At 28.3% G+C, this 22,480-nt stretch overlaps 4 protein-coding genes across 9 annotated transcripts in view; 2 read left to right on the top strand and 2 right to left on the bottom strand.

The window, feature by feature from the left end:
- Positions 1-121: 121 nt before the first annotated feature.
- On the top strand, positions 122-3,904 carry LOC124428067 (WASH complex subunit 4). The gene has a single exon (XM_046971668.1). The coding sequence runs from the start codon at positions 462-464 to the stop codon at positions 3,702-3,704; it is 3,243 nt and encodes a 1,080-aa protein (XP_046827624.1). The 5' UTR covers positions 122-461; the 3' UTR covers positions 3,705-3,904.
- Positions 3,905-4,056: 152 nt separating this feature from the next.
- LOC124428074 (CUE domain-containing protein 1) lies at positions 4,057-7,235 on the bottom strand. Its single transcript, XM_046971680.1, has 5 exons — positions 6,882-7,235; positions 6,310-6,438; positions 5,845-6,220; positions 5,630-5,728; positions 4,057-5,556 (listed from the first exon to the last, which is right to left on the bottom strand). The coding sequence occupies exons 2-5, from the start codon at positions 6,418-6,420 to the stop codon at positions 5,420-5,422; spliced, it is 723 nt and encodes a 240-aa protein (XP_046827636.1). The 5' UTR covers positions 6,421-6,438; positions 6,882-7,235; the 3' UTR covers positions 4,057-5,419.
- A 256-nt stretch (positions 7,236-7,491) lies between these two features.
- On the top strand, positions 7,492-9,269 carry LOC124428072 (protein-lysine N-methyltransferase EEF2KMT). 2 transcript variants are annotated; one of them, XM_046971678.1, is made up of 5 exons: positions 7,492-7,888; positions 7,963-8,115; positions 8,187-8,372; positions 8,449-8,950; positions 9,029-9,269. In XM_046971678.1, exons 1-5 carry the CDS (start codon positions 7,817-7,819, stop codon positions 9,133-9,135), a joined length of 1,020 nt encoding a protein of 339 aa, XP_046827634.1. In that variant the 5' UTR covers positions 7,492-7,816; the 3' UTR covers positions 9,136-9,269. The 2 variants fall into 2 exon arrangements, with proteins under 2 accessions (XP_046827634.1, XP_046827635.1); XM_046971679.1 differs by having other exon boundaries at positions 7,497-7,648.
- Positions 9,236-22,480, bottom strand: part of LOC124428068 (MICAL-like protein 1) — a 59,900-nt gene continuing 46,655 nt past the window's right edge. For 3 of the 5 annotated variants that reach the window (XM_046971669.1, XM_046971670.1, XM_046971671.1), the window contains 8 exons: positions 22,019-22,107; positions 11,734-13,223; positions 11,381-11,564; positions 10,925-11,263; positions 10,292-10,427; positions 9,983-10,211; positions 9,691-9,803; positions 9,236-9,602 (listed from right to left, as the gene is read on the bottom strand). In XM_046971669.1, coding sequence (XP_046827625.1) covers positions 9,409-9,602; positions 9,691-9,803; positions 9,983-10,211; positions 10,292-10,427; positions 10,925-11,263; positions 11,381-11,564; positions 11,734-13,223; positions 22,019-22,107 — 2,774 coding nt within the window. In that variant the 3' untranslated portion in view covers positions 9,236-9,408. Of the gene's footprint in view, positions 9,603-9,690; positions 9,804-9,982; positions 10,212-10,291; positions 10,428-10,924; positions 11,264-11,380; positions 11,565-11,733; positions 13,224-17,764; positions 18,474-22,018; positions 22,108-22,480 lie in introns of those variants that run through there. The other 2 variants (XM_046971672.1, XM_046971673.1) reach the window with 2 other exon arrangements.

The raw sequence follows: 22,480 nt of genomic DNA, 5'->3' as shown, positions 1-22,480 counted from the left end.
AATTCCCAACAATGCAACAATTGGGTATACCTAATTGATTTAACAATTGATTCGATTACACTTTATGAAATTGAAAAATTATATTATATGTTTACACTGTGTTAGCAACTATTTAATATTCAAGCAAATAAACTTAACAAATTATTTAAGTCTAGTAAAATAAAAAAAAACTATAGCAATCTAATATTTGTCCTTTTGTCTTTTAGAATTCTACATTTTTACTTCGAAGCACACGGTATTTCTAATTGTAAACATGCATTTCTTTATGAGTAAAGTGGTTGTTGATTAATCAAAGTTTATATTATGTTGGCAATACTGTTTGCGGTAATATGTCAAAATCGTGTTGTTATAAGTGTCAAAGTATGTAAAAACTGTCAATTGTATAGTTAATGTATTTAGTTTGGTTGCTATAGGTTTATATATACATTTGAAATAAAAAATTAATTATTTTATATCTAACGATGATTGAATCATCATCGTGGAACTCCAAAAAGGATGAAACTATATACAAAGCTGCCGGTTCCATGCTATTACGAAAGTATGGACAATTTTTTGACACTTTGGCAGATAGATTTTGGCTAAATGATTCAACCTTGGAATATTTTATGGAAGGTCCTATACGACTTGTCTATCAGACGGTCGAAGATATCAGTATTATATCTTTGGTAGAAATGGAAAGTAAAGATTTATCCAAGTTGCTTGGTGCTGTTGCAGGAACATGTAGAGAAATAAGACTGCTAAAGAAAGAAGCTAATACTTTTTATGCTAAGCTCTTTGCACACAGTGAAAAGAGTATGGACGATGATCTAAAAAACATTGGCAGCCTTTTATCCGATCTCCAATGTTTATCAACTTTTGTAAATAGAATATTAACAGTTTTACAATTGACCACACAGCAGTTGTTCAGTTTAGCTGGAGGATCTCATGAAATATATTTGCCTGCTTTGATAGAACATTTCATAGACTTATTTATACTTCTTGTAATATTGGACGAAGTTATCGATGCACAACCATCAATATTAAATTATTGGAAGAAGTACAGGATGAATATACGCTCTGTTATACATAGTCCAACACAATTTGGAATACCTGAAGCTAAACTTCATATGCTTGATAAATTACTAAAAGATTTGCAGGAACAGTTATTGAAAAAAACTGTGTTTTCTAAAGCAGTCGAATATGTAATGGATGTAAATAAAGGTCCAATTATGAACGATCAAATTGTTAATTATTTGAAAAACTTGATGTCAGATGTAGAAAGCAAATCTAATGACAATGCTGCATTAAATAAAAATTGGATTAGAGCTAATGTTGGTGTTGTTGTACTAACAAAATTATTTGGAACCTGTGATAAGAAATTAGTCAAACGGGTATCAGAAGCTAACAAAAAGTTTTATGCTGTAACATTAATTGGAAATGTCATTTGGATACCCAGTAAATTTTTAAGTGAATTCTTACCGAAGGAAATTGGGAGTGCTGTTAGTTCACAAATAGGTGAAAAACTTCTTTTAAACAGAACACAAAAATTGGCAGTTACTGTAAATGTTTTGATAAATAAAGCTATGATGTGGTGCTTAGAGATGCAGAGCATTTTAATGAAAGGTAGTCTTCAGATTTCTGATATAGGACACAAGCGTATATTACTTACGGATATAATTACATTATTAGCACAAATTAAGGAAATTATATCTTTTATAACAAATCTCCATGCTAATCTGGTAAAACCAATGAATCGAAACACAGTTCAGCATATTTGTAAACTTATAGAAATACAGAAATCTCTCCAAACATGGTTCTATATATTGGGTCCAGTTGTAGTACAGTCACAAGATCAAGTATTACAATATCTTAACTATTATATTTTAGCTATACTTGTAACAGCCCGAAAAGGTTTAATTCAAAAAGATAGAGGCTATAGTAAAGAAAGACTCGATGCACTATCATTAATAGGACTAAGTATGCGCCTAATAAATGGGCCTGCTAGTGCAGACAGAAGATTAATAGTCAGATGTGCTCTTGCGTGTGCTAGTCAGTTGACTGAAACTTTCAAAGATGAGGATATAGTGAAGCTTAAATTTTTATTAGACAATTATGATGTCTTTGCAGAACTTTATGATAATGTTGATGATCTCTGTGATTATTCAGTATTGTTACATCATCAAAATATAATACCTGCATACCTATCTTCTGTAATTGAAAAAAATATCAATATCAGTCATTTAGTTCACTTTTTTGATGCATTTAATAATGTTCTTGATCAACAAGAATTATCTGACATGAGTGAACAACACGTTAAAGATTTAAAAGAAATGTTACTGAAAACTGTACTAGAACCAGCTTGCCGTGAAATTGAAACAAGTCTACGACTTCATGTACATGCACACTTGAAATTAGATTCCAGTAATCCCTTTGAAGTGGGTGCCAAAGATGGTGGAAGAATAGTCCATTCATTGCCTTTACCTTTAGCTAATACAATGATATATGCTAAACGGTTTATTGAACATTATCTGGATGATATGTTTTATAATCTTACCACAGTAGCATTGCATGATTGGAAAACATATAGAACGATGCACGCTTTGGCTAATTACAAATTAAATCTTGATACTGTACACAATCATTTACCAACACAAACCTTGGAGCAAGGTTTGGATGCTTTGGAAATTATGAGAAATATACATGTCTTTGTATCCAAATATCTATACAATTTGAATACACAAACATTTATAGAACATACAAGTAACAATAAACATTTAAATACCATTGGGATTCGTCACATAGCTAATTCAATTAGAACTCATGGAACTGGTATTATGAGTACTACTGTAAATTTTGTGTATCAATTTCTTCGTGTTAAATTACACACATTTTCGCAATTTATGTTTGACGAACATATAAAATCTAGATTAATGCGAGATATAAGATTTATTAAATCACAACGTGAAAGTGGAGCTATACCTTATACATATGAAAGAGCAGAAAAATTTCAGAAAGGAATAAGGAAATTGGGAATGACTCCTGATGGATTAAGTTATTTAGATCAATTTCGTCAGTTGATAACTCACATTGGAAATGCTCTTGGATATGTACGATTGATTAGATCTGGTGGATTGCATGCAAGCTCAAATGCAGTATCATTTCTACCAGATATTCATTTAAACATGTCATTTGAAACCATGTGTAAAAATTTAAATTATAATGAAACAACGCAAGCTGCTGCTAAACGTTTAGAGGATGACATTGGAAATTTAGTTCATAACTTTACAGAAGGCATACATTATTTTAAATTACTGGTTGATGTATTTGCATCTGCTTTTCGAGATCCTAAATCACATCATTTACAGAAATTCTATGCTATAGTACCGCCTTTAACATTAAGTTTTGTTGATAATTCAGTATCAAATAAAGAAAAGATGTTTAAAAGAAACCAAACCGGAGGAGCTTTCACAGATGACGGTTTTGCGATGGGAGTAGCATATATAAATGCTCTTCTTGATCAAAGTGCGGAATTAGATGCATTACATTGGTTTGAAACAGTTGAAAATCATATCAATGCAGAAAATAAAGATGATCATGGAGACGAAAAGTTGCAACAAACCAGGGCACTAACTTTAAAACGCTTAGGAGAAAGAAGTGCAGAATTTCGATTACTATATTACAGTCTTTCTGGAGCAAGGGTTTTCTTTAAACAACCAGATTCATAGTAATCTTATACAGCTGAAAGATCTGAAATATTTATAAAATTGATTTTACTCTGTTCCCTTTAAAAGAAAATAAGATAATCTTAAGTTCTGATTGTTAAGTTTAACTCTCTTTCATATTTTATATATTTAGTTAAATAAAATCATATATGCAGCCATTGTATGATAACAATCTATTTCATAAAATTTTCGGACTGTTCTGTATATTTTTGAATTCTTATAATCCTTTGCTATTCATCCTTTTAAAATAATTGCATGATATATCTTTCTGGAGTATATAGATAATTACAAATGATGAACAAGGTTAAGGTATCAATTACCATTGGGAAGAAAAAAAGAAAATGAATTAGCATTATTGGCATTGCATCACTATCATTTATCTACACAAGTAATGTGTACATACCATACATTATATAATTCTTCTTTCATTCTTTTTTTCCCCCTTTTCATTTCTTTATCACATACAATCAAAGGCTTAGCTTTTTTTCTTATTAGTAATCTGCAAATCAGCATCATTCAATTTATTCTTTTTCTAACACATGCCAAGGTATCTGTTAATTTTTAATGTATAATCACTTATATAAACATACTACATTTATCAGTATCACTCCATAATAGTCATTAAGTAGATGGTGGCTAGATTGTATGACTAGACTATATTACATTTGGAGATTCATAACTAGATTTTCATCTTTTTCGTAATATAACGTAAATAAGAATTATAACTACCTGTCACAACCAATTTGTCACATATTTTTCCAAAAAATAATATCAACATATGGCTACTTTAATGTAAAGTAAATTGATATAAAATTATTTTTAATACATAGTACAAATATTATTTGTTATTTTATCCTGTACATCGAGTGATAGTTTTCATAATGTCAATATTTTAATAGACATTCAAAACCAGGATAAAAAATATAGTATATATGCATTGAAATAATTACATAAAGTATTTCCAATATCTTATTTTTTCTATTAACTTTTATATGAATATGAATAAACTTGTATTAATTAAAACGGAAGGTTCTAATTTTTTATAAATAATCTATATTTAAAAACATGAGTACTTTTCAAATATATGCAGATCATTTCTCTAATTCCAAGCCTTTTGGTTGCAATATTATGTATATCCATTGTTATAAATAATATCACATAATGTTTACAAAAACTAAAAAGGGATCTTACATTTTATAATCGTCTTAATATTTTAAGTATGATGCTACAAATCTTTTCTCTGTTACGTAATGCTTCTATCATTATTGTTATTATCAATGTGTATCATAGTATACTATTTTAATTACTATTGTTAGTATTATATGTATTTAACTGAAAAAATCTAAAAGTATTAATTATTTTATGATATTATGTAATCTTTTTTTAGCATATTCTATGACCTTTGCAACTGTGATACTTCACATTTAAATTTAATTATTCTACGAGAATTGATCATCGTATATCTATTCTCTCGTAAATTAAAAATAAACTGTTATATAAGTTATACTATACAGATCTCCTGCAAATATAACTGTAGTGTTACATTATTTATTAAAAGATATATATATAATATATATATATATATATATATATATATATATATATATATCTTTCGTCAAATGTTAATATGTATATGCTTGTCTTTTGAGTGAAATCTAGCAAGCTTTAATGAAACAATTTTGTTTCCAAATAAGTATTACGTTTAAGTATTATGACTTTTAAGACTGTGGTCTAGATGATTCCTCTGGATCTAAAAGATCATCACATGATGCTGTTGGTGGTAATAATTGTCGTCCTCCTCGTTTCTTGCTACGCGTGAATACTTTCGTAAGTTGCGCGAATTTACGACGCGATACTAAAAGAAGATACATTATTTATTTATTATATAGTATCAGTTAAAGTATAATATATTTAATTACACAACTTACCTTTACCCATATTTCTTAATCTTTCTCTAAACAAATCTTCGTCGTCGTGCCCGCTCTGATTGCTGCATTTTTCAAGGCCAGTGCCTTGTAACTTTGAATCTGTAAAAAAAAAAAAAAAGAAAAAAAGAAAAAAGAAAAAACAATATAAAGTATATTAAAAGATATTGCAAATCATAATTAAGATAATAGAATAAATTATCTTTATACTTTATTACCATTTTCTAAAGTAGAAAGAAAATCTTCATTCCAACGTAGCTGCGCCATAAATTCTTCATCTTGAAGAAACATAGCAATTCTTTCATCTTCCAACATAGAATTTTCTTGTGAATATACCCCATCTAAGGTATCCTTGGATAATTGTTGGGGAAGTCTAAGAAATGTATCCGGTAATGGTCCTAATAAAGGAGGCTGCCATTTATGAAGATGTTTCAGTGATTTACTAGAATCCGATTTTAAAGATTTGGTAACATTAGGAAATTCTTCGCTCTGCTCCAATTCGCTTCTTATCTTTTCATTTTCATTGTCTGTACTCATAGATAACAATTGGTCAATCGTTGTATCCACAGCTCCTTGATTAGATCTTAACACAGCCTAAAAGAAGGTATAAAGACAAAATTGATTTAATTTATTCTTAAAAATTTGTTAAAATTAATGATATTAGATATTAAAGATATTCTTACTTCGATTACATCATCATCCATTTGTGGAAACATGTTTTTAAAATCAGCCATTGCCTGATAAAACTCCAGGGTGGTCTGTTGTTGTTGCTGCTGTTCTGTAGCTGATGCCATTGTTAAATAGTAAATAACCTGTTAAATTATAACGAATGACTAAATACAAGGAAATATATTGTTTCTTACTTATACATGTTTGTCATATTTATCTGTTATATTACAGATAATGTAATTACTTTAAATTTATCTTCACAAAATAATATTTCAGAGATATCTCTTATCAACTAACAAAAGTATTTTAATTTATGTCATATTAATTAAAAAATTCTTTTATCAAGAAAGAAAGTGATAAAAGTAATCTTATGGAAACGATCCGTTAAATATTTTTACAACATCAAAATATTTTTTACAAGAAATATAAAAGAAGAAGGAAAAAAGAAAGATTGAAAGGAAAAAAGGAACAAAAAAAAAGAAAGAAAAAAATTATTTACAGAAATACAATTATATTCCACAGACATGTATTATAAACTCATAAATCACAAATGATAATGAATAGTTGACATTTGACGATAACGTACCGTTCAAGCAAACTTTAATAATAACACATCGCTAGATCAACGAAGCTCGTAAACGTAACAGCGGTAAAAGCATTGCCAATGCCTGTTACCGGCTTATGATTTGTTTTACATCGCAAAATTATTAATGTCAAACAAAAGTTTTATTAGAAATATCTTTCGACAGACAATCCTAAATATTTCTAAATGTTCGAAAAAATAAACAATTTTACACCGACTTCTGACAGAAACATCTGTCAACTGTCAAAGTCTCTTACTATTCTCTTCTCCGTATTATGAAGGGGACAACTTTTTTTTATTACGTAGAGTAGAAATATCGAGGAGGGAACATTTATTACGTTAGCATGCGACGGAAGCAAAAAGTTATAGTCGCCATATTGATACGTCAATTTTATCTTCGCGGCAAATTTGAAAAATTAATATATGCTATGGATTGTAAACTTCAAAATGATTAATTAAATAATAATACTTCATGCGGTGAATACATTTTTTAATATAAAATAAATAAAATATGTATTATACAAGTGGATAATATTTCGAGAGAAAAGGGTTAGTAAAATTAAAGAAAGAAAATAAATAAAAATGGCGTAATGAAATGGCGAAAATGCGACTTCCGCCGCACAAAGTTGCAAAGGATTTTTATGATTTTTCTTTAATATCACTCTTTCATGGTCTTTCGATTCCAAGCCGTGTAATAATTTTTCGACAAGACGAATTTTATAACACGAAGATCTTGAATTATCCTGAAAGAACTAGAATAATTTGTGATGGTATAATTATCATTGCAATTGTAATTAATAACGTTTTAATAATAATAAAATGAATTGGAATGGTGTACGAAAACTAAACTAACGAATTTAATCAATAAAATACTTTTAAACATGTTTGTGTATTCTAACCTACGTTCATGTTCGCACGATTAGTATAGCGATAGTAACATGGATTACTATATTATTGATTTAAAAAAATTATTTTCTTGTTGCGCCCCAATAAATAAACTCAAACAAGTGGTGTGTAGTAGATGGTTATTTTTGTTATCGAATAAATTAAATAATTGGATAATTCTTATTTACATTTTCTTCAGTTCCAGAAATTGAAGAAAGAAAAGGAAAATGGTATGATTAGTATAGATGTCCAAAAAAAAATTTTAGATAATACAGTGAATAATATCTTGATTAAACAATATCCCGTTAAATATTCCTATCAGAGAGCATTTATTAAGTTATTAATTGGCGAGGTATTAATTTATGTTTTAATATATAAAAAAAAAAACTTATTTATAGCATTCTTTTTCTTTTTTTTTTATAGTTAGAACAAAACGGTGATGAAATAGACGATGATGTTTTTGTTGCCTATTGCAATTTAGTATCAGTATCTGAAAAAGATCTGCATTATCGTCACTTTTTACAAGAACACGGAGATTTACAATATATTACAATACAAGAAAGTATAAATATTATATCCAAGGGAACAACTGGATTATGCGTTTGGCAGGTAGATTTGTTATAAATTGTTAAAAACAATATTATATCGATTGCATTTTTATATACATATATATATAAACGAACAGGGTGCTTTACATCTGGCAGGATGGTGTTCTAAAAATAGAAATCAGTTTTATGGTAAAAATATCTTAGAACTTGGATGTGGAGTTGGACTAACTGGTTTGAGTATTATAAATGCTTGTACACCCAAGCAATACATATTTTCTGATTGCCATGAAAGTGTTCTAGATATACTTTGTGATAATGTGAGATTTAATTTATCACTTATTCAAGATAAAATATCCGATGAAACTCTTACATTAAATGATAAATTAAAGTTACGTATTAAATATAATGATTCAGATGTAAAAGTAATAAAATTGAGATGGGAGGATATAAACAAATATATCAGTGAAGATATGATAGCAGTTCATGACGTTATTATAGGTGCAGATATACTTTATGAAAGCACTTCTTTTTATTCATTAATAAATGGATTAAATTTTCTCTTAACGTCTAACAATTATGCCATCATAGCCGCGACAATACGTAATGAGGATACCGTAAAAAAGTTTCTCAATCAATTAGGTATTTTTTTAATAGTAAATAAATTATAAGTATTATTAATTGAAAGATTCGTTATATTAATAATAATTTTGATTATAGGAGAATATAATCTTACTTACCTGGAATGTGATATACCAGAACAAACAGTTTCAATCGAATCAACTAATGTACCTGTAAAGATACTACAGATATTTAAACAGGATTGAGATTGAATCGAATTAAAAAAAAAATATATATGTATATAAACATTGTTACATTTAATTATTATTACGTTCGTTGTATTATATTAATTGAATAAGAAATATATTTATTTTTTATTGAACCATTAATTATATTTATTACTAATGTTTTATGGTAATCTTTTGTATTTATAAATAACAAATCACGTTAAAAATATTTATAAAAGTATTAAACGATAACTAGCTTATTTGCAAAAAACTTTATAGCTAATAATATTTAACAATTAATATTTTAATAACTCAAAACCACTTCCGCTTGTTGTTGTGGCGTTTGAGTTTCACTTCAGTCTCATCCACGTCCTTGTCGGCATCCTTTTTAGATAATTTTTTAAACTTCTTCTCTTTTATCTTCTCTTTTATTTTACTTTTTTTCATTTTAGTGGAATTAGAAGAAGAATCATTATTACTATTGGTAGCATCGCTTTTGTTTCTAGCTATAAAAACATTAACGTAGAATTATTCATCTTAAAACATTTATTTTACAGCATTACCTTATTAATTTCTACGATATATCATATTTACCAGCAAATAATCCCATATGTTTGTGAATACTCTTATCTTCCTCGACTGCTCTTTTACGATCCATTTCTAAACATTCTACTATTTCATTTCTCCTTTCTACGATTTCTACTAACCTACAAAAATTTAATTTTTATTATATATATATATATAATAAAAAAATAGTATAGTGTATTAGCAGTATAATATGTATATATGTATATCATAATCGATCATGTATACTATAATAAAGGTGGTGATATCTATTGAAAATTTATATTATAATATATTTTATATTATATTTATATTATAATACCTTTGTATTAAAGCCTCTTCTCTCTGTTTATCGAAATCCGTTTTTGTAGCTTCTGGTTGGTACATAAGACAACGTATTTGATATTCAACATCAGCATGTTCCTCTTCCAATCTTTGTTGCCTACGTAGTAACATTAATTCAGCTTGTCTCCTAAACAATTCATTTTTTTCATTGACCAAAGCAAATAATTCTAAAATGAGTTCTTCGACGTCCATACTGAGAGAAGATTCTGAAAGTATTATTTTATTTAATATAAAATTTGAGTGATAAAAAAGAAACATTGTAAGTAATATTTCATTAAGAGTTTACCATCAACTCGTGGCCCTGTTTCACATTTGTCTCTAATTAATTGTTCCAAACGTACACCCTGTCTTTCTAAACCTTGCTGTTGTAATTCTATTTCATCCAATTCTAATTTGACGTCTTTCATGGACATAACTTTGATCTAGAGAAAAGATAAAAAATAAATATTAGAAAATACCGGAAAGGACAAATTTTTAAATATGTTCTTTATATATATACACATATATATAAAGAACAAAAAATATATGTGATATATATGTGATATATATATATATATAGGTAATATCAAATTATTTATATATTATAAAGTCAATAATTTCTATTAATTTAATTATAATTTTTTATAACTTAAATTTTTAATTATAATAAAATAAATATATTATTTTCTCTATTTTATTAATTTTTTAATATTCATTAAATATTTATTTAAATATTTAATTTATTAATTTTATTATTTAATTAAGTTTTTATATATTATTCTTTAATATATTTTATATAAATTTTTATATATATATTTATAAAACTTCGAAAATAGCAAAAAAATATATATATATAAAATAAAATATATAATATATAAATATATTACGAACATGAGACGAAAATGCTTAACTTCTAAATAATGAAACGATATATCCATACTTTTCTACGGTGTGGCGTAGGACGTGGCGGCGCTGGTCCCTTCTTCCTTTTCCACTTTCCTTGAACACTCTTATCCGGATAAGATTTAAATTGTGGGCTTTCTACGCAGGAAACACTAGTCAAGCTTTGTCTGTTTCTGTTGGCCTCGTCCTTGTTATTCTTCTGATCTTCCCACATATTTACACGTGTATCATCGCCGATATCATCGGCCTGATTTATCGGAGATTCTTCAAGAACCAAAGAAGTATTGACGGATGCATTCGGAGTGCTCGTAGGTATAGGTGGAGGAGGAGCTGGCTTCGCCTTTCGTGTTCGCGGTGTAGTACGGGGAGACACGCTCTGATAATCGAAAAAAGAAAAAAAAGAATAAAAGAGCATGATATAGAAAACGGACGAAGGAAAAAAAAACAAACGAGACAGTCATTTCAAAGTATATAATATAAGTAAGAAACGTACACGATAGCCTGTGGAAGAGAACAGTTCCTTGGCCGTTGGTGGCAACGGTGCTGGTTTTTTCTTCCTATATGTTCCACCTGGCGTTGAGGTCGATTCCGAACTAGTTATTGAGCTATTTGATGCATAAACGCCTCTACGATTCAAATTGGATTTTCGTTGAATCAATCCCAGCTCGATTGTATTTCTACGATTGAAAATATGTATTCAAATATCTTTTTGGGGTTTGATAATACTTTAATTTTATAAATAAACAGGTATATATTTAAGGTTGTCAGAATATTACGATGAAAGAAGTCATTTGAAGATATGAGAATGACAATAACAATAAAAAAAGAAAAAAAAAGAAAACATACGTGATAGTACGTGGCTTGGGTATAGGCACTGTACCAGATACCACGATTCGTTTGTTCTCCGTATCACTTTCATGTTCATCTTCCTCGTCACTGGAGAATGGATTGAGACTGATCTGTGGTGCAGTCAAACGCCGTTTAGCCGGTAGAACCGTGAGTGGTGGTTTCGATTCTGGCAAAGGAAGCTCATTCTCTACTTTATCTCCGTCTTCTTCATCATAAGTAATATCGTCATCAAACGGATTAGTCGAGATCTTGCTAATGCTTTTAATGCTATTATTCACAACAGTATGGTATTCTTCCTCATTTTCTTCGTCGCTTTTAAAGGGATTTAATTCTTCTGGATATTTTTCACTTGTCCCATGAGCAGTTAAGAAAGTAAGGCTGCCAACTGAATTATTTAAAGAATCTTGGATTCTACGATCATCCTTAGTTTCGTTACTCTCATCCATGGGACATTTAATAGCTTCCTCTTTTGGCACATTGTTTCTCCTGTTTGCTCTTACAGGTGGGGACGGTATTTGAACTTTATTCGAATCACTATGCGAAAGCGTCGTTTCATTTTGCAAAGGTGTCGCAGAGCAATTCGAATGAATAATTGACTCCGATTCTGGAAGCGAATTATTAATAGCTTCCTCTTTGGAATTCTTGGTATCTTCGATACTCGACAATCTCGGTCGAGGTCGGTCATCGAGATTCGTCGATTCCTCCGTACGAAGGACTTCCTTATTCTTCTCTTCCTCCTCCTCCTCCTCCTCCTCCTCTTCCTCCTCCGCCTCCGCCTCCGCCTCCGCCTCCGCCTCCGCCTCCACCTCATCTCCTTCCTCTAATTCTTCATTCTTCTCTCCAGAGAATATATTTCTCTTTGTCCTTTCATCCTCGATATTCTCGTCATTTCTCTCCGAGAACAATTGACTCGCCATAAAGTCGAGCCTCATTCGTGAGGTCTGCGATATCAGATCTGGTATCTGTGCGTCTACCGATCGTTTCCTAGCAAGAACAACGACATTTTCATTGTCCTTTAATTCTAATACCATCTTCCGTTCTGTTTTTTCTTCATCACTGAGAGACCTTCGGTGGCCATTACCGGAAACTCGGTTATCCACCATCATATCCGTCATTTTCACTTCTTCCTTTTCTTCCTCTTCTTCTTCTCCTTCAACCTCTATTTCTTCTTCCTGTTCTTCTTCTCCTTCTTGTTCTTCCTCGTTACCTTTGTCGCTATCTTTTTCTAAATGACGATTCGTCAATAATGATAACGACGACGTCGATGACGATAAAAAGGTCCTCTCTTCGTCAGGACAGGTCTCGCAGCAATACTGGCCCTCCTCAGTCTCGTAATAACTGTCAGGCATCAATTGGTTCCCACAACGGGCACAACGGAAGCAGGTACGATGGTAGGCTGCGTGTCCGATCACCAGCTTCTCCGCGAGGAAAACCGGAAGTCCGCACGACGCGCACGGATCTCGACGCATTCCCAGACGCGACCCCACCTGTATTAAGAAATTCATGCTTATTAGTATTTACCTTTTTTTTTCCTTTTTTCCTTTTCTTATCATTTTCCTTTTATTTTATGTGTGTATATATTTTTTTGCTTGTTTGTTAATCACGTTTTTTTAGAAAGAGAGAGAGAGAGAGAAAAAGAAAAAGAAAGAGAAAGAATGTTACTACTCTTGATTATTATTGTACTATTAATTAAAAAGAAAATTTGTATTTAAAGCACAAACCTGAAAATGTATTGTACAAATGTGTAATGTGTCTATGTATATAAGTCATAATAAAATCAAACACTTTTTTCTATATTATATCGTTTGTATTAGATAAATATTAAGCATTATGGGATTTTTAAATTTCGAAAATAAATTTCATAGATCGAGAGATAAAGAATGACTTTAATTATTTTTATATTATAATTTAATTTAACAAAGAAAATGTTAACTAATATGAAAAGTAATCATCTATAAAGCATATTCTGCGTTATTCTACCCATATGCATACGCATACTATCAATTATCATGTGCCTTTTTTCTATGTTGTAAGTAAATTTCTATAAAGAGAATGATTTTAATTAGTTATTTTGAATTATTGTTATACTATTTATAAAAAAAAAAAGAAATTTTTAACAAAAAGATTTTAGTAAAAAAAAAAAAAAAAAAAAAAAAAAAAAAAAAACTATTTACGATATATCTTATGTACAACAATAATCAAATCAATTGAACATATTCTCTACAGTATAACGTTTCTATTCGTTGCATTTCATACTTTGGCTTTCCTCCATTTTATAAATAAAACTTATAGATTGAGAAAGAAAGAGAAAGAGAGAGGGGGGAGAGAGAGAGAGAGAGAGAGAGAGAGAGAGAGAAAGAATGATTTTATATAATTCTCTTAACTATGAACTGATACTATTAGTTAAACTAAACAATTTTATAAAACAAAAGAAAGAAAATAAATGCAAATGAAAGAAAACAATAAAATCAATTTATAATATGTCTATATACACACACCATAATCAAACTGATTTTTTATGTATAAGATATACTATACTATTTCATATACCATATATGCATATATTACATATACTTTACGGATGCATATACTGGTTATCATCCTCCATCTTGTAAGTAAATCTTATAGATTAAAAGTGTGTATGTGTGTGTGTATATGTAAGAGAGAGAAAGAGAGAGAGAGAGAGAGAAAGAGAGAGAGAAAGATAGTGAAGCCCGCTTATTTCCATTACCACTTCGTTACACCTTTTACGTTGAAGAAACGATAGGATAGAGCTGAGTTACGTCGTTCCTTTTCTCGCCAGCTCATATGCAAATTCGACGAGTACGAGTTAACGAGTTTATCTGCCGACTCTTGTTAGGGGACTCACGTTAATACCGCACAAAACCACGACGACATTGTCGCCAGTCGTGTTAATTTATGTAGATTCGAGTTATGTACTCGCCAATTTTTTATTTTATTATTATTATTATTATTATTATTATTATTATTATTATTTTTATTATTATTATTTTTATTATTATTATTATTATTGTTATTATTGTTATTATTGGTATTATTATTATTATTATTATTATTATTATTATTATTATTATTATTATTATTATTATTATTATTGTTACTATTATTATTGAAGTTTTATATTTGAATATGCGTACTTACTGTAATATCAATGAACAATTTATTCGACGATTTTTACTGTCCAAAAGTGAACGTTATATAGAATCCGTATTATAAATAACTATGTGTATGTTAAAAGCTTACGCATGGTGTCCAACATCACTTTATCGATAGTTCTTAAATTTATTTTTAAATAATAAGTTTATTGTATTATGAATAATAATTATCTTGTCTGCACGATGTAAATTTCTAATCAAAGACATTTTAACATTATTTCAATTGTCAGAACTAAAAATGTTATTAACATATTTCTTGTTAATTTATTTATACTTGTTAATTTATATAAAAAAAGTTAAAAAGTTAAAAATAAAAAAAAGGAAAGAGAAGAATTAAGAGCTTGAATTATACATTTAAGATCCAAAAAAGAAACACGAAAAATAAAATAATTTTGACAAGTAGATATACCTATCTCTTCTTTTACGTATTAATATTTTATTATTATTATTATTGCATTTAATCGTAAAGCTAATTTCGTTTTACGAATAAAAACAGAAAAAAAAGAACAAGAAAGAAAACATAACTCATTACGATTGATCAATGAATGAATTGCATTTTTTTATTTCGAGCACTAATACGTTTTGTCGTCACCAAAAAGAAAAAATATAAAAAAGAAAAAACCAAACAGATTAAGAACACACGTTATGAAGAAATAAGTTTTCCTTTTCCTTTTCTTGTTGTTATTTTTTTCTTTTTCTTTTTTATTTTTTATTTTTTTTCTTTCTTTCTTTTTTTTTTTTGGTTTCAAAAATTCATCCCAAAGGCGGGAGAACGAGAAAATAAAGACGCAATGTAGAAGTATCGTGTGGTGGTTGGTACTACTCGAGTCAAGTGGAGAGAAGAAGAGACACTACGAGAGAGTGTAGTGACCGTGCGCCCGATTTCTATTCGCTTCTCATCGACGCGTGCGTTCCTCCTGGCTTTCCTTCCTTCCCTTTTGTTTTGTTTTGTTTTCTTTCCTTTTCTTTTATTTTCTTTTATTTTCTTTTCGTTTGCACGCACGAGCCAACGATGTATAAATAGAATAGCGTGCCACCGTACCGATAGGAACCTATAACCGACGCGTCTCTTCTCAATCGTTTTATCTCATTTTCTTTTCCTTTTTCTTATTTTCTGGTTTCTTCTTGTTAAGTTTCTCAACAAGTTTTCATTTTTTTAAACCAGTTAACAACACGTTGACCGTCACGAATGTTTTGTTAATCTCGTTTAATTTAACGTTCGTAGCCGTAATACAATTATTATTATTATTATTAATATTATTATTATTATTATTATTATTATTATTATTATTATTATTATTAATACAGCTATATTTTTTGACAATTTATTTTATTTTTTATTTCAATGTTTATTATTATAAATATATTTATAATAAGTTATTTCTTTGTTCGGTATAATTATCTTACAATGCACTCGCGCTTTATTTTAAAAAAAGTATTAATATGCTAAAAATGTTAATTTTTTTTTACGAAAATGTTAAAAAAATTGCAGAAACAATATTACAAATATTTACGATCGGTCACATTTTTTTATTTATATACTGTTTCAATAAAGTTCATAGGTAATTTTAATTTCTATGAAATATTATGAAATCAATGAAGATGGATGAACTGTGGTGATTAACATTCAAAATAATAATTTACGTATACGTAAGTATACATTGTTTTATATTCATATTTAAAAATTGAATAAAATTGATCAATTGAATAGAATATTTTTAACAACGTAGTCAACGTGTTAATCTTATTCATCTTATTATTTTTAAGATTATTCGTCGATAATCTGGTACTACGTAAGTTAATATTTCTTACGAAATGCAGTTAACGAGAATTTTTAAAATATTTAAGAATTGCTAAAGATAATCTAAACTAATCGAAGAAAAATAAACTCTGACGACAATTTGTGTATCTTTCAAAGTTATGTTATACTATATCTTTTTTTGTTATGATCGTTGACAAATACAAAATGTAAGTAAGAAGTTCTAAAAGAAAACACAAAATATAATTTACACGTATTCACAAATTCAAAAGATTCTTATCCGATCTTTCAAATCTTTCATTTTTAAAAGGATATTCGAATATTTAACTATTTACGTAATGTACGTATAATGTTATTTATTACATACATTAAGAGGGGAACGAATAAATAATAATTTCTTTGGTTTATTTATAAAGAGAAAAAAAGAAAATCAAAAAGAAAATAAAGAGAAAACGAAACAAAGAGACAAAAAGAAAAGGAATTTCTTTAAATTATTGTAGTACATGTACCTTTTATTACGAACATAACCTAAAATTTAATTCTCGTTTTTTACAATAAGTTTAAAAAGAAAAAGAAATATATATATATATATATATATATATATATATATATATATATGTACGTATATAAAAAAAAAGAAACAAAAAAATTATCGAACCCACTTATATAAGATAATAATATATAAATAAATAAATAATAAAATAAATAATAAAAATAAAGATAAATAAATAAATAAATAAATAACCAAAAAAAAAATAAAGTAAGCGAAAGGTGTTTGATGTTAATGGATGTTACTTGGAAATAGGGGATTTAATTTTGCAACGATATTACGTCATGCATATCAAAGCGTAATGAAAAAAAGAAAAATAAAGATCGAAATAAAAAAAAATAGAGAAAAACATATGATAACTAACAAGAGCATGCAAGATTTCCCCCAAAAAAAAAGGAAAACAAAAAAAAAAGAAAAAGAAAAAAATAACAAAAAAGAAACCGAGAAAAAGAAAAGAAAGGAAAAGGAGAGAAAAGAAAAGATGAAAACAAAAGGAAAAAAAAAGATACAAGCAACAAAACAATAAACGACAAAGCGAATTACCTTCTAGCAGAATATTTCAGGTTTATATTGCCCCATTAAGTCCAAGCTTTCCTCCTGGGGAACAAAAATAAACGGTGAGAGAGGAGTTAACACGTGTTTCTAATAAGAGGACGAGAGTGACGAATGGCCGGTCGCGTTTAGTTCGTGCGTTTTAAATAATAGACTGACTTTTCGTCGGTATTAAACAACGAAAATAAGTAAGAACGATAATAACGGTAACAATGTCAACAATAACAACGACGACGACGATGACGACGACGAGAACAACAACGTAGACATTGAGAGTCACGCTTGTGAGGAAACGATGAGTCACTTTTACAATGGCCAACGGTAAAAATTATATAAATCTTGCGGAATGACACAATGTCTGTTCCATTTTCCATAACCATGATAAGATAACAAAACGAGCGTTGTACAGTTGAGAGGGTAAATATGAAAATTTCGACGAGGTTACCACTTAAACGATAAATTGTATCTTTGACCCTCTTTAATCTCTTTCATTTCTTTTCTTTTTTCTTTTATTTTCCCTATCATTTTCTTTCCCTATGTAACTTCGAAATTACACGTTCATACATCTGTATTATTTTAATCTTATTTTCAATTTTTCTTTCTTTCTTTTCTTTTCTTTTCTTTTTTCTTCCTCTACAACTTATCGCTGACTTTTCATATAGTTGTTTATAATATACTTTGGATTCAGTGTCAACTTTAGATTTTTTGAATTGTTTTTCGTTTTTTTATTTTTTTTATGTAACTTTGAAATCATACGCTCATAAATATGTATTATTTTAATCTTATTTCAATTTTTCTTTCTTTCTTTTTTCTTTTCTTTTCGCTACGACTTATCATTGACATTTCTTTGTTATATCATTCGTTCATAATTAATGAACTCGGTTATGTCGATTTGTTATATATTTTATATATTTGTATTTTTCGAGAAATTAAAAATTTGTATTACCTTAATAAACAAGAAAAATACTGTTTAATAATTATAAAAATTAGTATAATAATCTTCTTTTTTTTTTATTGCGTTTACTTAACAATTTTTCTTTCTACCTGTCACATCATATAACTTTTTAGCTGGATGAAGATAATTTATGTCAAGTATTTTTAAAAATATTTGCATTTCTTCTTCATATGTTTTACATAAGAGAATTGAAAAATATAGGAAAAAAAATTTGAAGCGCAAAAAAGAAAAAAAAAAGATATTAATGACTATATATAATTATATCAATAAGAATCTTTGTTAGATATTAAATGATAAATAATAAATTCTTATACGAAAAAGGAAATACTTTATTCAATAGAAATTTCTATCGGAAAATTATAAAGTAGTGAAAAAGAAAAAAAATTTCTTTAGACTATTATTCTATTCTAAGATATTATATTAAAGAAAAAATTAGTTGTTACACACGAATTAAAATTAAAATAATTGTGTGTGATAATACTATAGCGTATTAAAAATAATATAATTGTGTGTGATAATATTAATATCCCACACATACACACACACACACACAATATCTGCTAAAGTTCTAATTATGACTTCAAAGTTACACATCTCATTTTCTTTTTTTTTTAAACAAACAAAACGTATAAAAATTACAAAGATCAATATTCACTATTCAAAGTTGTATATCTGTTAATTCAACATTAGATTAATTTTATTGTTGAATTAATTTAATTTTTAAAAGAAAATTAGAATCACAGATAGTCAATGTATAACAATGAATATATTATGCCTCCTTCAAATATAAAATTAATTTTCTCGCAAATTATGCGGAAGATTAACGGTTCCGGTAAAATGCATTATAGGAATGTATTGTTTCTCTTTGAGAAAGAGACTAAGCTAGACGATAGAATGAATGGACGAAAGTATGTACAATATTCGTTTCGGTAGAAACTCGTTGACACATATTCGAAAGTCATTATTTCATTATGGTTTTACAATGACCAATGGAGTAGCTTAATGGCCTTTCATCGCGTTACCACTCGTCTTTGATTGCCCATTTATGATGGATGAGATAAAAATAAAAAAGTAAAAGAAAAGAGAGAGACAGAGACAAAGAGAGAGAAAAAGAAATTTCGATGCATTTCGGAGATATATAATGTAATGTAATGTGCGAGAAAGAGAGAGAGAAAGAGAGAGAGAGAGAGAGAGAGAGAGAGAGAGAGAGAGAGAGAGAGAGAGAGAGAGAGAGAGAGAGAGAGAGAGAAAGAGAGAGAGAAAGAAAGAGAATTATGCAAAAGTGCATCTCGATGATGGCATTTCGTTGTTGCAATGGTTACAAGAAGAATGACGAGTCGATGTCAAGGTAAACTGCATACGAAGCGAACGTATGTATGTTCCTCACAATACATAGCGTTATTTTGTTTTTTTTCCTCCTTCAAAGAACTTTTACGGATTACTAGAGAAAGAAAGAAACAGAAGGAGAGAAAAAGAGAGAGAAAGAGAGAGAGAGAGAAAGACGGATGCATCATATCGGGGTGCGCCCATGAACGACCTATATATCGAGAAGATTCTCGAGAGCAGATACTCTCTTCGAATGTTGGAACGCAGTTGATTGCGAAACAGAGATATATAAGAAGGTGAGAAAGATAAGAATCTTCTGCCTTTCTAAAGGCACACGATTGATCGATCGATCAAGAAAAATGATACAATCGAGAAGAAAATGTGAAAGAAAAATGAAAAGAAAAGGAAATGAATATTGGCGAGGAGGGGTGTGGATGAATGAAATAAGAAGAGAAAATGAAAAGAAAAATAAAAGAAGAAAAGAAATAAAGAAAATGAAACAGAAAAAAAACAAGGCTGTAAAGTGATTTACAAAGAAAGAAAAAAGAAAGAAAGGGGAAAAAAATGAAAGGACAATTATATAGAAAGACGAGGGAAGAAAATGAAGAGGGGAAGAAAATGAAGAGGAAAAAAAAACGAAAAAAAAAACAAGGAGAGAGTGATAAGAAAAAGGCAAAGAAAGAAAATGAAAAGAAAAAGACAAAGAAAGAAAATGATTAAAAAAAAAAAAATAAAAAAAAATAAACGAAAGATAGAAAATGAACAAAAAGAAGGGAAAGAAAATGTAATGAATGAAATGAAATAAATAAAAAAGAAGAAAAAAGAACCAATGAAGAGAAAAAAACAATCGCCATTAATTTGATCTCGGTCACGTGAGAATATCCTCCGCCTTTTTTTATTCCTCGTAGGAGTCTATATCTGAATTACTTCTATTTAAATAATAATTATTATGAAAAAAGAAAGAAAGCTACGATATAAAGCAGCAGCGTATAGCAACGGCGTATAGTGACGCTATAACGATACGTTCCCGTTTGTTTGAATTTTGGATTATTTAGAGCTGATGATTGCGATGAAGAATTTCGCAATGGAGATATACAGGGCGGGAAAAAATATTCCGATTTAATTTTCAAATAAAGTTGTTGTATTAATGAACAACGAAAAGAAAAAAAAACGGGATTCTTTTTTTCTTTTTTTGTAGAGAGAATTGTACGAAATTTTGAGTTACGAGAGTTAGTTAAAAAAAAGAAAGAAAACAAGTATAAATTTTTTTTTTCTATTGATTATTAAATGACACTAATTTGAAATATTTAATGAAAAAAATCGAATTAATTTCATTTAAAAATCGAAGATCATCCGGGCAGCGTTAATTTCAACATAGATATTTCAACATAGAAATAAATATATATTCTTTTTTTTTCAAGTTTGTTCGAAATATTTTAACATACCCTGTATATAAATAATATTATGATTAAGCTCGGCGAGTAAAAAAAGTTTGTAGAATTGAGAAAAAAATGCTTCCTCGAACGATACTTTGATCAAAAGCTTTAAAAAAAATAAAAAGAAAATAAATAAATAAATAAGAGCTCCACAAGCCTGCTGCTGCGCAACAATAATAATAATAACCATAACAACAATAATAATAAAATAATAATAATAATAATAATAATAATAATAATAATAATAATAATAATAATAATAATAATAATAATAAAGATAATAAAGAGAATAATAATAACTACGAAATATTAAATAATAAATATTAAATCAAATAAAAAAAAATGTATATATAATATATTAAGAAAATAAAGCCGACAAAAGAAAGTTATGAAAAGCGAAAGATTGTTTTTCCCCTTATAGTTATGATTAAAGACTGTTATTTTTTTATTATTCTTAATTACTTTTTTCTTTATATTTCTAATGTTCTGATTCAATTGCATTATTTTAAAACTTCTATGTATCGATACCTTGGCTTTTGGTGATTCTGGAACCGGGGCGATTCTCTCTTCCGTTGTTTCGACTGTTCTGTTCGTCGCTAAACGGCTAGGAGACGATCCTGAAATAAATTAAAACTGGTTTTAAATACATCTTCAATTTTTACATTATTAATTAATTATTATTCGTAAACAATAATTTTATAGACATTTTTATTTTATCAACATTTCTTCTTTTATCGTGCACTTAATGACTATTGTTTCTCATAACGAGAAATTTGTATTTCACGATTTTTGGAATAACGATTATATATTTTGTAGAATCGAAAAAAAGAAAAAAAGAAAAAATATAAAAAGATTATACTAATGCAAAAAAAAAAGAATTACAATAAAATTAAATAATTCGTAATTTCATTTCCATTAATAATAAGATCGAATATTCATAAGATTGAAAAGATATGAAACGATATTGATAAACATTATTAATTATCACAA

Source organism: Vespa crabro, chromosome 11, assembly GCF_910589235.1.
Source record: "Vespa crabro chromosome 11, iyVesCrab1.2, whole genome shotgun sequence".
Lineage (NCBI taxonomy): Eukaryota > Metazoa > Arthropoda > Insecta > Hymenoptera > Vespidae > Vespa > Vespa crabro.
Note: the sequence above shows the minus strand (reverse complement) of the source record. Positions and strands in the feature narration are given on the sequence as shown.

Coding starts and splice junctions, on each gene's coding strand:
- LOC124428067 (XM_046971668.1), top strand. CDS start 462: ATGATTGAATCATCATCGTGGAACTCCAAAAAGGATGAAACTATATAC.
- LOC124428072 (XM_046971678.1), top strand. CDS start 7,817: ATGGATTACTATATTATTGATTTAAAAAAATTATTTTCTTGTTGCGCC. Junction 7,889..7,962: donor TAAATAAACTCAAACAAGTG/GTGTGTAGTAGA, acceptor CATTTTCTTCAG/TTCCAGAAATTGAAGAAAGA. Junction 8,951..9,028: donor AAAGTTTCTCAATCAATTAG/GTATTTTTTTAA, acceptor TTTTGATTATAG/GAGAATATAATCTTACTTAC.
- LOC124428074 (XM_046971680.1), bottom strand. CDS start 6,420: ATGGCATCAGCTACAGAACAGCAGCAACAACAACAGACCACCCTGGAG. Junction 5,729..5,844: donor TCTTTCTACTTTAGAAAATG/GTAATAAAGTAT, acceptor TTTTTTTTACAG/ATTCAAAGTTACAAGGCACT. Junction 5,557..5,629: donor ATTAAGAAATATGGGTAAAG/GTAAGTTGTGTA, acceptor ATCTTCTTTTAG/TATCGCGTCGTAAATTCGCG.